At 33.9% G+C, this 16,286-nt stretch overlaps 1 protein-coding gene across 8 annotated transcripts in view; it reads right to left on the bottom strand.

The window, feature by feature from the left end:
* Positions 1-16,286, bottom strand: part of LOC128246838 (mucin-4-like) — a 77,263-nt gene that overhangs the window by 19,561 nt on the left and 41,416 nt on the right. For 6 of the 8 annotated variants that reach the window (XR_008263376.1, XM_052965311.1, XM_052965315.1 and 3 more), the window contains 2 exons: positions 12,917-13,045; positions 8,254-8,382 (listed from right to left, as the gene is read on the bottom strand). The exons of 1 other annotated variant lie outside the window; for it this stretch is intronic. Coding sequence is in view for 6 of the 7 variants with exons in the window: in XM_052965311.1 (XP_052821271.1) it covers positions 8,254-8,382; positions 12,917-13,045 (258 nt within the window). In the remaining variant the exon portion in view is untranslated. The remainder of the gene's footprint in view (positions 1-8,253; positions 8,383-12,916; positions 13,046-16,286) is intronic. One more of the 8 variants, XM_052965314.1, reaches the window with a different exon arrangement.

The raw sequence follows: 16,286 nt of genomic DNA, 5'->3' as shown, positions 1-16,286 counted from the left end.
TAGTGGTGGCGCTATCGAGTATGTTTTGCGCTTTAAGTAATATAAAATGTAAACGCTTTTGGAATGAATACAACAGTTGCTATGTTTATCATTTATTGAACATTATGCTGGTTATGCATACTACTTGCGGAAATAAAACTCTACGCGAACTACCTTACTGAAAACTATTTCGAAAACAAATGGCTAGGTGCTGTTAATTTTACCATATAACTAACGTAGAAATATGTCCGTTAAATGAAATCATCAAATAAAATATAAATCATACTCACGTTTGTTCATGTAAACATAGGGCACAGCTCAACCACGGAAGTGTCGACAGCTCTTTTTCTTTGCACCACCGTAAAGTGGTGGAGCTGGCGTTTAGAGGCCGTGAAGTAGTTGACATGCATTTCATGAACATTTTGACCGATTTATTGAGAACTATGTATTCATGTGTAGATAGATAGCAAGAAATGAGTAAAAGTATGCTGTCTGTAAAAATGCTCATAATTATTTTCTTATTTCTTTGTAGCAGGACTGGTGCTTGCTATTTGCACTTCAGTTGATAATGTCTACTATAATTTTCATTGCCAGAATAACAGTTGTCTTCGGAAGGCTGAAATGATAAATTTTGTAAAGTATTTATTTTTTAGGGATTTGGTACCAAGAATGCAGTTGTTGCTCTGTTTGTGGATTTGTAAGATGTCCATTGGATACCAAAGAATATGTTCTGTGATACAGAGGCATAAGGACTTATTTTACTAGAAAGTCTTAAAGAAGCAGCTTAACATATATGCTAACAAGTGAAAACAAGCATGTAGCTGCACCTTTAAGATATATATCAATATGGTTAATGTTTAGGATTCAACACAACGAGTGACAATTAGAACATATGGCAAATTGTTATTTCCAATAATTTTACATTAAATTGTTTCATAGCAAAAAAATGGGGCACATCTAGTTGTCCTACATGTGTACATGTCGGTCAGTCCATCTGTTTTTTCCTGCAATTATGAATGTTCTGCATAACCCAACAGTTGGATTATAATTTCAAACTGTTTGACACAGAGTTAAGAATCAAACAGTTTACCATAAGGGTCAGAGCTACATATACTTTACAGTAGTGGGTGGAACATCAGCTGCGAAAGTTAATTAAAACAAAAATAAATACATGTACTAATCATCTTAGTGCTTGCATTAATATCTATATTCAAGCAATTAAAAAATGCTGAAATGCACTCAATTCTACATATTGTATCATTTTTGCTGTTCTGGTGTATCTATTCTTATTCAGTTTGTCTGATATGCTAAGAAATAACTGGAGCTAATGTCATTGCCAAGGTGTTGGTGACAAAGTCTTGACATGCTATTCCAACCATTCAAACTCTTCATATGAGGTTAAGTATACATATTTCTAGTTTCCTGCAATAATGTTAACCTCGCCATAACAAAATACCAGTTAAACAAAATAAAATGCTAATGATTTATTTCATTTGCTTTTATTAATACAGTTCTACTGACTACTGAGAGTGTCTTGGATGAACAAGGTGAATACAAAGATGCAATTGCAGAGCTGAAGACAATATTTCCAGGCCTGAAAGCCAGAGACACTGACCCAGCTGAAAGTAAAGACTCTTTGCATTGAACAGAGAGAGAAAAGCCCCGAAATAGGAAAACAAAACATCAAAAATGTTTCCGGCGTCTATAATTTGATTTGAAGATACAAAGACAAGCACATTAGTGAAGATGACATAGATCAGATACCCAGAAATCAATCCAAAAAGAGGAATAAAAACAAGAAGCGAAATAGATCAGAGAAAGGCAAAACAAGAAACAGAGTACAATAGTTAGTCTTCTCTAAAAAATATCAGAGATATTGAGATATATGGACTAATGAAAGTGAATTAGATGAGATTTTGTAGCATATATCTCAACAAGAAGCTGCCTATCAATCAAATTATTTTACACGACCATGTCTTATAGAGAACAATCCCTTGAAAAGTGTTCCAATTTTCAAGTAAAGGAAAAACATATTCAACAGTCAGTTCAAATCTCAAAAAATTCATTTCAATGAATTACACAGAAACGAGAACCCTAAGATAAGGTGAATCAGTCGAAGCTTGAAGAGTTAAGAAAGTCAGTCTAAAAAGGCTTAAGAAAAACACAAAGAAACTCACTCATCTTGTCACATATTGAATAGTTTGACGTGTATCTTTTTAAACGTTTAGTTCTTAGACAAATAATGAGTACATCAAGATGTGCTTGTTGAAGTAACATTAAACACAATGTGCACAAGTCTCACCTGTTTAGGGCTTGAATTTTACCCATTTCGTAAAAATTAATTGGTTTCTATGTAAAAATTATGTTGTTGCTGTGGAATTAATTTCACGTATTTCTTTTCAATATAAATATTTGTGTTTCTACTCATTAAAATAGCAACCAATAATGGGAAGTTTATGATTTGAATATTTATGCAAAAAGCTGCAGAAACAAGCTCAGTAGCAAAATGTTTAAACATAAACCCGGTTTAATGTCACTGGGTAAACGCCAAATCCCAAACAAGAACAGAGAAGAACAGCACAAAACCCCACAAACAGCACCATGCATACATACTATATATAAAAAACTAGGTATGTTTATCAAGAATTGTTAGGTACCGCCTTGAAACAGCCTGTAAAATGTAAATTTACTGAGGGTTTAAACCAGTCTATGTGCACAAACCTCACTCTTATTCAAACAATACGTAATAAAGATAAAACGCAAAAAGTAAATCTTATGAAGACTAAACTTAAAAAAAAGTTTATGTTTTTATGCAATTGGTTGCCATTGCAACACATAGTAACGTATGTGTTTGATTATATTTTGATGTGCATTATAGTTTATCTGTGAGTCTATTTACGAACATTATTATTTTCAATATTTATGTTCAATATATGATATCAAATGTAATCATACACTTGCAATTCAATAAAGAATTTTAGAATTTATGTGATTCTCAATAATCGTTTCTTCAGAAAACAAAACAATTGATTAATAAATACTAACATAGAGTGTTCAAAGTGCAGCTTTGCAAGTAACTCTTATCTGTCTGTAGTTTAAACAAAGTTTCGGGTTATTTGTTTTGTCATCACTTAGTTTTAATTTTACATGTTCCGAAGCTGTTGCTATGGAAACTTGACTGAGACAGTAAGACACCTTTAGACATAATTTTGTTGTTGTTTTGTTGCGACAGTTTACATGCTTTCTACTTGTAGCATTAAAATGGTTTGAAATAACAGCCCTATCAAAATGGTGCCGTAAACCCTTCATAGTGTCATGATATATTTGATTACATAATTACCCGCGATAACGAAGCTAGCATAACTTTTCACATAGTTTACCAAATTGGACGAAATAAAAAGTTATGATTTTATGAAAGAGTGTAGATTAGCAATAACTTACGTCTTGTGTACTAAAACCACTAAGTTAAAATCACCTGAACACTTTAACAAGGTTTATATTGACTCTAAATGGCTCTAAATGGGCTGTACGGTGTCTAAATGTGGTCTACTTGACACTGAGTAGGCTTGCTTAGAGCTGCACATGGGTTTGTTTTTATCTAAATGGGCATAATGGTTGCAAAATGGGTATCTTTATGACCCTGAGTAGGTTAAATAAGAGCTACACAAGGGTTTAATTAGCAATGGGCTATTTGTCAAAATGTGGTCTATTTGACACTGAGTAGGCTTACTTAGTGATAAACATGGGTTTGTTTTGATCTAAATGGGCATAATGGTTTCCAAAATGTGATCTTAAGGGCACTGTGTATGCTTACATAGAGCTCCAATTGGGTTTGTTTGGATCCAAATGGGCATCAGGGTTTCCAAAATGGGGTCTATATGACAATGAGTAGGTTTACTCAGTGCTGCATATGGGTTTGTTTTGATCTAAATTGGCTTCATATTTCCCAAAATGTGTTTTTTTGTGTACTGTTTAAGCTTATTTAGAGCAGTACATAGGTTTGATTCGCTCTAAATGGGCTTTATGGTTTCCAAATTAGGTCTATTTGACACTTAGTAGGCTGTATTAGAGCTACACATGTTTGGCTCTAAATAAGCATTAATGTAGTCACAGTTGACTTGATAGAAAATTTAACCGACTTAATTATAGACCTATTAGGTTTTTACCTGTACACTGGCACTGGTACTGCTTTGGCTCGTATAGAACCTACATGGTCTTGAATATAGCAACTTTATGGATCACTTGGCACTAGATTGGATTTATACGGTCTATATTTGGCAGATATTAGAATGAAAAATGTTTATTGGACACAAAATGGACTTGAGAATAGTCAGAGAGTGATGATGGTCTGGAAGATTGGGTTTAGTTACATCCCAAAAGCGGTTGAATGGTACCTCTGGGTAGGCTTTTGTAGAGCCCGTCTGGGTTTGTTTGATAATGAATGCGCGTGACTGTAACCATAAAGGATTTTTGAGCTCTTAACGAACCCCTATGTAGGAAGAAAGGTACAAAATGGGCTTTATTGCAATTATTCAATGAGCTGTTGGGGAACTTTTGTGTCATGTGGATTTATTTGGCGCTTGGAAGGGCACAAAATAAGCCATAATGGGGTTTCAGGCATTCAGTGGGCTTGTGGGTTTATATATAAACACTTTATGGCTTGCTTAGCACATATTATACATAGGACGAACGTAGTTGCTTGGAACTAGAATATCAAAACATTAGGTTGGTAAAACACTGGATGGACTTGAAAAGCGATACTTCAGACTTGATGGGCTTAGATGGGACTCACATAAATATATGTCATAGCTTGTTTAAATTGGCTCAAGAACGGACAATTTGTGGTTAACTTGACTTTTAATATGGCAAATATATGAACTTGGTTTAAAACTGCTTGGTGATATTGGTAATGTATAAACTTTAGCCAAAACATAAACAAATGAAAAGATAACAACAATGTCGATATTGAACATATTTGCATTTTGAACATTCAAATGAGTTCGACTTTGATTTTGAAAAGCTTAATTTTTTATTTCAATATGAATATATTATAAAAAAGTTATAATCTAATCATATGGATAAATGTTTATAAAAATGAAACAGATAAAATATCCTAATCATGGAGTCTCTTGGATGCAACGATTTGTGGTAACCGCCTTGGGTAACATGTACTAGGACGACTGCTAGTTGTCTCCATAACATCTTTAAAACATTTCACTTCAAAGTAACTGAACAGAATAGGGGAAATTATCAATTATTTTTCTGCAAACAAAATTAAAATAACACTATTTAACAAATAAAAAGACGGAAAAAAACATTCTCAACTGTTTGTGTTTCAGTGTATTTGACCTTTAACTAACCTTGACCTTGAATCTAGCAGAAAGGTATGTCAGCATGAAGCACATTATGAAATTAATACATGCCATTAATTAAGATATACATAATAATTGACTGTTACACAAGCACGATTTGCCATACGACTCGTTAAGCAATAGCATTCTTGCGATCATCTTTAATAGGCACACTGAAACGGTATGATCCTTGGCGGTTTTGAAAAATATATAAAACCTATACGCTACACTATTGTTTTAAATGAGGGAACATTGATAAACAATATATAAACGCTTTTAGACACAGACGTAACATAAATTAAATTGAAAATGGTTACACGTATATAGGAAAAAAAACATTCTTAACGGATTTATTTTATATCTTGACCTTGAAATGACCATGACCTTGAAATGGCTGAAATGACCTTGAACTTGACATGGGACAGGTCATATAGATATGTCAACATAAAGTTTACTATGAAATAGCTACATGCCATGCATTTAGATAGACTTTCAGTGTAACACTAGCACAGTTTGCTATAAGACTTATAGCAATAGCAATCTTGCGACCACCTTTAGCATGCTATTTAAGGATTAAAATTGGACATGTTGCATTTTATTGGGGTATGGTATGCAATGGGGCTCTTTAAAATGGGTGGAGTCCGAAGGATTTTGAACTGCGCCATTGCGTACCATACCCCAATAAAATGCAACATGTCCAATTTTAATACTTATATTTACATTTATTTAAATCTACATTTATGTTAAAATAAATTGATTATTCAAGAGCATTTTCTCTTTTTTCTTTCTCTCGTTGTTCTCAATGGTGGGTAAATTAGAAGAGCTATCGTAACCTAATTTTATGCGACAATGAATGCACAAATAAAATATTTCCTTATTCATATGTTTATTTTCTATATTTCCAAGGTCGAGTATATTATAAATACGTATTATAACTGTATTACAACTAGAAAAATACAACTTGAGTTATGAAAAATTAATAATAACAAGAAAACAACAAAAATATCGCCACCTACAAAGTTCTCATTATATCTGGCGATAATACCCGATACTAGCGTTTGTTAAGTCACGTGTTTTTAAATTGGAGAGAAATTCCAGTCACTTTACTTTTTGAGCGTTATTTTGAAGAATCAGTTGGTGTATGAATCATGTTGGAATTCGGTGTTGGACAAATCAGCAAGTGCATTGTCATTTCTTTGTAAGTAAACATTCGAAGAGGATGAAACCTATCTGTTTAACGACAGTGGCGGTGGGTATGGTAACTTTCGCGGAAGAAGAGCCAGAGGACGCGAAAAGACTTAGTGTTGAACTGAGCTCTTTCTTCTGGACGTTGCTGAGTACACTACAATATGTTATTGTTGCATTTCTTCGATTTAATGTTTTGTCAGATGCTTTATTTTTACCAAATGTCAATTCAAAATTCCGAAATAAGTCTTCATCAATGTAATATAATGTTTTTTCAACTGTTCCATCCATCATGAAATCATCTACATTAAAATCAATCAAATTATCGTTGGTTATTTTGTTTTAGCTGCATTACTGAAGATTACAGTTTTGCATGTTGCCAATAATTTTACTACAATTTCATTGAAAAAAATAGTTCCGTAGTAAATATGCCCCGCCCATTAGTATTATTGCGCCCAATGACAGGACAGAAGTATCGAACAAATGCACGCGATTTCGATGGGAAATGTCATTGCACTTTACACAGAAATAATGTGAAATTGATAAACAACAGCCATCGTTAAGAAATAAAGTGTTGATGCAAATATTGTAGTATGAAACCTTGGCGTTTTGAAAATACATAGAAGCTATATCCTTGAATATTTTATATATGAAGGGACATACAATTGACAATTCTGCAACCTCTCTTTGACACGCACTAAACATAAATGAATTTTAAAAAACAACAAGAAAAGTAAACAGGAAAAATCGAATTTTAGGGTATTTGTTTTATACTTTCACCTCATAATGACCTTGAGATTGACCTTCAAGTAGTCAAGGTTATATGTCAATTTGAAGTACATTATCAAAAGAGTAATATCCATTTATATTCTTTTTTAGTTATAAAATGATAAAAGCTATATTCTAACATAGTATTTTTACTGAAATGGCAATTTATGGCGGCCATCTTGGGCGCCAGCTTGGATATTTCCTTTTCGCAAGAGCTACCAAGTGGCCAAACTCAGTTTTCAAATTCTACTGACTTAAACCTACAATTTGATATCAAAATAATTTGTATATTAGATTTGTGCAGTGAGTTTTCTTATTATTCACATTTTTCTGCTTTAGAACACAGACTAATAGTAAATAATGATGAAACATCTCTCTTACTCCTGTTCCACCTCGAGTTTGGTTTGTTATCATGTATCCTTCGAGACCGCTTAGCAGTCGATGCATGCTACATCGAACGAGACGTAAATAAGGCGGTCAGAAAACGTTCTATTGTATCATTTCTTCAATTTGATGCCTCACTTGGTTAATTTAATGTCTTAACGCAGCTTGAACCAACGAAACTGCAGTTAGCTTTTACACGACTTTTCCAAGAAATGACACCATAAATCAATCGCATGTGTGATTTAGTTAGTGTATTTTTTCTTAAAAATAATCAGCAGTTGAAATATTTCGTAAAGTTTCTATAGAAAATATAAAACGTTCCTGAAAACGGTAACACTTGTGCTTAAAAAGGAATTTTCTATACTACTCGCTGTATTTTCTCGGAAAAAAAATATGATTTGCATCTAATAAATAGTGAATATCTTCTTTTTTGCGAAGCATGTGTCATGTAATAAAACAATCGTACGGTCCTTGTCACCTGATAAACAGTGTACATGTATTAAACTTGTAAGAGAAAAATTATAAAGCTGAATTATAACTAATTATATAAAATGTACTGTATTTAAATGTTACAAGGAGTACATACCAAGCTCCGTTTTGGCCTGATCGGTTTTGTCTTTGCGAGGTTTCGTGTCAAATGTAACCAGATCATAGCCTACTTGACCGGCATTTTTGTGTCCACTATTCATAGATTTGGTCATAGAGCTGTCTGTGTCTGTTTAAAATAGAGAAAGTGACAACGGAAACTGCAACATGTTTTGGTTCTTTCTCTTTTCGTACATTGATAGAAACAATATATAGATGAAATGCAAACCCAAGAGGTATAATGAAAAGCTGATGCTTTCATCTGTAAACGTCTTACATGCAATATCACTGCGTGGCAAGGTCAATAACATTACAACTTAACAATGAACAAATATATGATTTACTATGTCTGTTTAAATGGTATCAGACCCAAATATGTTCAATGTTCTTAAAATTACCCTTTTTTACTTCAGTCCTTTTAAGTCATCAAACATTTTGTCTCAAATTAAGGTACATCAACTGGAACAATAATAATAAAAATAATGGTCTTATTGACACTGAGTAAGCTTTATTACAGCTGCAAATGAGTTCGTTTGGGTCTACTGAGTAGGTTGAATGAGAGCTGCACAAGGGTTTGATTCGCTCTAAATGGGCCTAATGGTTGCCAAATGTGATCTTTATGAAACTGAATAGGTTTTTATTAGATCTGCACATGGGTTTGATTCGCTCTAAATGGGCTTTATGGTTTCCAAATGAGGTATATTTGACACTTAGTAGGCTTAATCAGAGCTACACGTGTTTGGCTCTAAAAAAGAAATATTGTAGTCACAATTGGCGTAATATAGAATTTAACTGTCTTAATAAAAGACTTATTGATTTTTTACCTATTGATATGCTTGACTGTACACTGGTATTGGTACTGTTTTGGCTCGTATAGAACCTTCATGGTCTTAAATATATAGAAACTTTATGGATCACTTGCCACTCGATTTGCTTCATACGGTCTATATTAGGCAGATACCAAAATGAAAAAAAATTTAATTGGACACAAAGTGAACTTGAGAATAGCCAGAGTGTGATGATAGTCTGGAATATTGGGTTTGGTTAAAACCCTCTAAAAGCGGTTGAATGGCCTCTGGGTAGGCTTTCGTAGAGCCAGTCAGGGTTTGTTTGATAATGAATGCGCTTGACTAACCACTATAGGGACTTTTGAGCTCTTGACGAATCCCTCTGTAGTAATAAAGGTACAAAATGGGCTTTATTGCAATTATTCAGAGGCTTATTGGGTACCTTTTGTGTCATGTGGATTTTTGTGGCGCTTGGAAAGGCACAAAATGAGCCATAATGGGGTTTCAAGCATTCAGTAGGCTTATATATAAACGCTTTATGGCTTGCTTAGCACATATTATACATAGGACGAACTGATTTTGAGTTGCTAGGAACTAGAATATCAACACATTAGGTTGATGAAACACTGGATGGACTTGAAAAGCGGTACTCGAGGCAGGCTTGATGAGCTTACATGGACTCACAAAAATATATGTTATAGCTTGTTCTAATTGGCTCAAGGAGGGACATTTTGTGGTTAACTTGACTTTTGATATGGGAAATATATGAACTATGTTTAAACCTGCTTCGTGATTTGGGTAATGTATAGACATGTTTAAATAACATTTAACCAAAACATAAATAAATGAAATGATCACAAAGTCGATATTGAACATATTTGCATTTTGAACATTCAAATGAGTTTCACTTTAATTTTGATAAGCTTATCTTTTTTAATATGGAATACATTATAAAATAGTTATCATCTATTCATATGGATAAATGTTTATAAAAATGAAACAGATAAAGTGTCTTAATCATGGAGTCTCTTGGATGCAATAATTTGTGGTAACCGCCTTGGGTAACATGTACTATGACGACTGCTACTTGTCTCCATAACATCTTTAAAGCATTTCACTTCAAAGTAACTGAACAGAATAGAGGAAGTTACCAATTATTTTTCTGCAAACAAAATTAAAATAACACTATTTAACAAATAAAAAGACGGAAAAAAAAAACATTCTCAACTGTTTGTGTTTCAGTGTATTTGACCTTTAACTAACCTTGACCTTGAATCCAGCAGATAAGTATGTCAGCATGAAGCACATTATGAAATTAATACATGCCATTAATTAAGATACAAATAATAATTGACTGTTACACAAGCACGATTTGCCATACGACTCGTTAAGCAATATCATTCTTGCGATCATCTTTAATAGGCACACTGAAACGGTATTATCCTTGGCGGTGGCGGTTTTGAAAAATATATAAAACCTATACGCTACACTATTGTTTTAAATGAGGGAACATTGATAAACAATTTTATCAACGCTTTTAGACACTGACGTAACATAAATTAAAATGAAAATGACTACACGTATATAGGAAAAAAACATTCTTTACGGATTTTTTTTATATCTTGACCTTGAAATGACCATGACCTTGAAATGGCTGAAATGACCTTGAACTTGACATGGGACAGGTCATATAGATATGTCAACATAAAGTTTACTATGAAATAGCTATATGCCATGCATTTAGATAGACTTTCAGTGTAACACTAGCACAGTTTGCTATACGACTCTTATAGCAATAGCAATCTTGCGACCACCTTTGGCATGCTATTTAAGGATTAAAATTGGACATGTTGCATTTTTTTGGGGTATGGTATGCAATGGGGCTCTTCAAAATGGGTGGAGTCCGAAGGATTTTGAACTGCGCCATTGCGTACCATACCCCAATAAAATGCAACATGTCCAATTTTAATACTTATATTTACATTTATTTAAATCTACATTTATGTTAAAATAAATTGATTGTTCAAGAGCATTTTCTCTTTTTTCTTTCTCTCGTTGTTCTCAATGGTGGGTAAATTAGAAGAGCTATCGTAACCTAATTTTATGCGACAATGAATGCACAAATAAAATATTTCCTTATTCATATGTTTATTTTCTATATTTTCAAGGACAAATGTATTATAAATACGTATTATAACTGTATTTCAACTTGAAAAATACATCTGCAGTTATGAAAAACTAACAATAACAAGAAAACAACAAAAATATCGCCACCTACAAAGTTCTCATTATATCTCGCGATAATACCCGATACTAGCGTTTGTTAAGTCACGAGTTTTCAAATTGGAGAGAAATTCCAGTCAATTTACTTGTTGAGCGTTATTTTGAAGAATCAGTTGGTGTATGAATCATGTTGGAATTCGGTGTTGGACAAATCAGCAAGTGCATTGTCATTTCTTTGTAAGTAAACATTTGATGAGGACGAAACGTGTCTGTGGAAACGACAGTGGCGGTGGGTATGGTAACTTTCGCGGAAGGAGAGCCAAAGGACGCGAAAAGACTTAGTGTTGAACTGAGCTCTTTCGTCTGGACGTTGCTGAGTACACTACAATATGTTATTGTTGCATTTCCTCGATTTAATGTTTTGTCAGATGCTTTATTTTTACCAAATGTCAATTCAAAATTCCGAAATAAGTCTTCATCCATGTAATATAATGTTTTTTCAACTGTTCCATCCATCATGAAATCATCTACATTAAAATTAATCAAATTATCATTGGTTATTTTGTTTTAACTGCTTTACTGAAGATTACAGTTTTGCATGTTGCCAATAATTTTACTACGATTTCATTGAAAATATAGTTCCGTAGTAAATATGCCCCGCCCATTAGTATTATTGCGCCTAATAATAGTATTATTGCGACAGGACAGAAGTATCGAACAAACGCACGCGATTTCGATGGGAAATGCCATTGCACTTTATACAGATATAATGTGAAATTGATAATCAACAACCTTCGTTAAGAAATAAAGTGTTAATGTAAATATTGTAGTATGAAACCTTGGCGTTTTGAAAATTTGTAGAAGCTATATCCTTAAATATTTTTATATGAAGGGACATACAATTGACAATTCTGCCACCACTCATTGACAAACACTAAACATAAATGAATTAAAAACCAAGAAAAGTAAACAGGAAAAATTTGTGCAGTAAGTTTCCTTATTATTCACATTTTTCTGCCTTAGAACACAGACTAATAGTAAATAATAATGAATCATCTCTCTTACTCCTGTTCCACCTCGAGTTTGGTTTGTTATCACGTATCCTTCGAGACCGCTTAGCAGTCGATGCATGCTACATCGAACGAGACGTGATAAAGGCGGTCAGAAAACGTTCTATCGTATCATTTCTTCAATTTGATGCCTCACTTGGTTAATTTAATGTCTTAACGCAGCTTGAACCAACGAAACTGCAGTTAGCTTTTACACGACTTTTCCAAGAAATGACACCATAAATCAATCGCATGTGTGATTTAGTTAATGTATTTTTTCTTAAAAAGAATCAGCAGTTGAAATATTTCGTAATAGTTTCTATAGAAAATACATAACGTTCCTGAGAACGGTAACACTTGTGCTTAAAAAGGAATTTTCTATACTACTCGCTGTATTTTCTCAGAAAAAATTTGATCGGCATCTAATAAATAGTGAATTTCTTCTTTTTTGAGGAGCATGTGTCATGTAATAAAACAATCGTACGGTCCTTGTCACCTGATAAACAATGTATATGTATTAAACTTGTTGAGGAAAAGTTATAAAGCTGAATTGTAATTAATTATATAAAATGTACTGTATTTAAATGTTACAAGGAGTACATACCAAGCTCCGTTTTGGCCTGATCGGTTTTGTCTTTGCGAGGTTTCGTGTCAAATGTAACCAGATCATAGCCTACTTGACCGGCATTTTTGTGTCCACTGTTCATAGCTTTGGTCGTAGAGCTGTCTGCGTCTGTTTGAAATAGAGAAAGTGACAACGGAACTGCAACAGGTTTTTTTTTCTTTCTCTTTTCGTACATTGATAGAAACGCCCGTCGTGGGCGTATATAGACCACCGTCCCTTTACACAGACTCTCAATTTGTCTCCGAGTTCTATGAATTCTTAGAAGAAATAATACCTCAAAATCCTAACTTGATGATAATGGGAAATTTCAATTTACATTTAAATGATGGAACCAATGCAACATCTGAATTCACAAACTCTTTATATGCACTTGGACTTGAACAACACATTAATTTCTGTACACATAAAGAAGGCAATGCTCTCGATTTTGTCATCTCGGAAGTAGAAAATGGGGTTCAAGTACGTTCATGTGAACAAGGTCCCTTTATCTCGGATCATTGTGTTGTTAAAATCGTAACACAAGTTCAAAAGGAAAACATTAAAAGCAAGTCTGTATCTTTTCGAAATTTTAAAGACATGAATAATGATGATTTTGCTGAAGACCTCAAGAAGATTTCTTTTGACGAAACTGATATAGACACATTCGTTGATCAATTTGAAGTTGAAATCAAGAAGGTCTTAAACAAGCATGCCCCGGTCAAAGAGAAAAATCGTATATGCCGCGTTCCAAAGCCATGGTTTAATGAAAATATTCAGGAAGTGAAAAGAAAATTTCGTAAAGCTGAAAGATTGTGGAAACGCTACAAACAACCAGAGCACTATCAATTGTTTAAAAATGCACGAAATAAGTACCATTTTGAATTGAAAAAGGAAAAACAACAAACACTTAGTCAAAAAGTTCTTGGTTTTAAAAGTGACTCAAAAGGGTTATACAAGTTTGTTTCTGAGATAACTGGATCAAAAACAGAAAACCCGATGCCGAGCGGCGAAAGCGACACTACTTGTGCAGACAAGTTTGCAGACTATTTTATGGATAAAATAAGTACAATACGAGATTCGCTTAAAACATTTGACAACTACAAACCAGAAACAAAAAATGTAGAATCATTTGAAAATTTTGAACATTTTACTGATGATGAAATACGAAAACTGATAAATCAAATGCAATCAAAATCATGTGAACTTAACATTCTTCAAACCAATATCTTGAAAATGTTCCTGAATGAACTGTTGCCTTTAATAACCAAGCTTGTTAACCTTTCACTCAGTCAGGGCATCTTTCCTGAAAAAAGGGAAGCGGGCTGTTGTACGACCTTTACTTAAGATTGTTGGTCTTGAACTGATATACTCCAACTATCGACCAGTAAGCAATCTCTCCTTTCTCTCCAAAGTCATCGAAAAAGCTGCGCTACTGAGATTGAATTTTCATGTCAACGAACATAGCTTATTGCCAAAAAACCAAAGTGCTTACAGACGTTGCGAATCTGCGCTTTTGAGACTGGTGAATGACATACTTGGTGGCATGGAAAAACAAAACGTTACAGCCTTAATAGCGATCGATCTGAGTGCGGCTTTCAATACAGTCGATCACGAAATTCTAACAGACGTACTGAACAAACAGTATGGAATCTGTTCTACAGCACTGAACTGGATCGACTCCTATTTGCGTCCTCGAACTTGTAGGGTCAATGTCAGTTCAGCTTATTCCAGGTCACGTGCACTTGAATGTAGTGTCCCACAAGGAAGCTGTCTCGGCCCTTGGTTGTACCTAGCATATGCGGGGACGTTATTCGACGTCATACCGCCAACTATCACTGTGCGTGGTTTCGCAGATGATCACACTGCCGATAAACAATTCTGCCCGAGCGATCCTGGCACCGAAAAAAAAGCTAAACATGTACTCGAACAATGTTCCTTAATTATCAATGAATGGATGAACCAGAACAAATTAAAGATGAACGCTTTCAAAACGGAGTTTATCAAGTTTGGCAGTCATACTCAACTAAATAAATGCAAAACAAATTCAATCAAAGTTGTTGGTAATAACATCGAATCAGAAAACTGTGTTAAATACCTAGGGGGGTTTCTTGACGAAACATTGAGTTTTAAAGAATACGAGAAACGAAAATGCCGCACCGCTATTTTGAATTACATGAGAATAAAGAGCATTAGACAATATTTGACGAAAGAAGCAACAGAAATTCTAGTGTTATCCATAGTCATGTCCCACCTTGACTATTGCAACGTCATTCTCTACGGGATAGCCCAGTGCGACATATAGAAAATGCAGCGTATACAAAATATGTGCGCAAAACTCGTTCTATCTCGCTCTCGATATGATAGTTCCAAACAAGCTTTATACGATCTGCACTGGTTACCTATGAAAGCTAGAATCACGTTCAAAATTTTAACTTTTATGTACAGCTGCTCAGTTGGAAACGCTCCAGAGTACCTTACCGAATTTCTTGAAGAACAACGACACAAGCGCAATCTACACTCAACACAAATTTCAGGATGTTATAAAATACCATTCAATAAAAGAAAGACTTTCGCCGATAGGAGTTTCAGTACCGTTGGTCCGAAACTCTGGAACGAGCTTCCAAGTAACATCAGGAACTCGGTATCTTCAGACTGCTTTAAGAAAAACTTGAAAACGCATTACTTCAGGGACTAATATGCATTATTCTAAATAAACACAGTGTTGGTGGGCGGACTGTTTTGACCCAAATCATTTTCTGTTTTGTTCAACATTTATTTTTATATTTTTTACTTCCTTCATGTATATTTAAAAAAAATATATTCTACGATACTCTTAAATATGGGCCACACAGTACTCACATTGTGGTATATGACGCTTTGGGTATGACGCTTTCATGTTTTATAGTAGACACATACGAGTTTTAATTTAACTTATTCTTTTTTATTTTTCATACAATCGCATTTTATTTTTATAATGTCGCACTTACCTGTCTTAAGTATGTTTCGTGTGTTTTATGAAATTGTATTGATGTCGATTTTATATTTGTTTACATTACTGTGTACAACGCCATTGAGTATATTTATAAAATTAGGCGTTTAATCAAATAAACAAGTTCCAGGTTTCAAGTTTCAAACAATGTATAGATGAAATGCAAACCCAAGAGGTATAATGAAAAGCTGATGCTTTCATCTGTAAACGTCTTACATGCAATATCACTGCGTGGCAAGGTCAATAACATTACAACTAAACAATGAACAAATATATGATTTACTATGTCTGTTGTATATGGTATCAGACCCAAATATGTTCAATGTTCTTAAAATTACCCTTTTTTTACTTCAGTCCTTTTAGGTCATCAAACATTTTGTC

The sequence above is a fragment of the Mya arenaria genome, chromosome 9 (assembly GCF_026914265.1).
Source record: "Mya arenaria isolate MELC-2E11 chromosome 9, ASM2691426v1".
Taxonomy (NCBI): domain Eukaryota; kingdom Metazoa; phylum Mollusca; class Bivalvia; order Myida; family Myidae; genus Mya; species Mya arenaria.
This window is presented reverse-complemented; position numbering and strand designations above follow the sequence as displayed.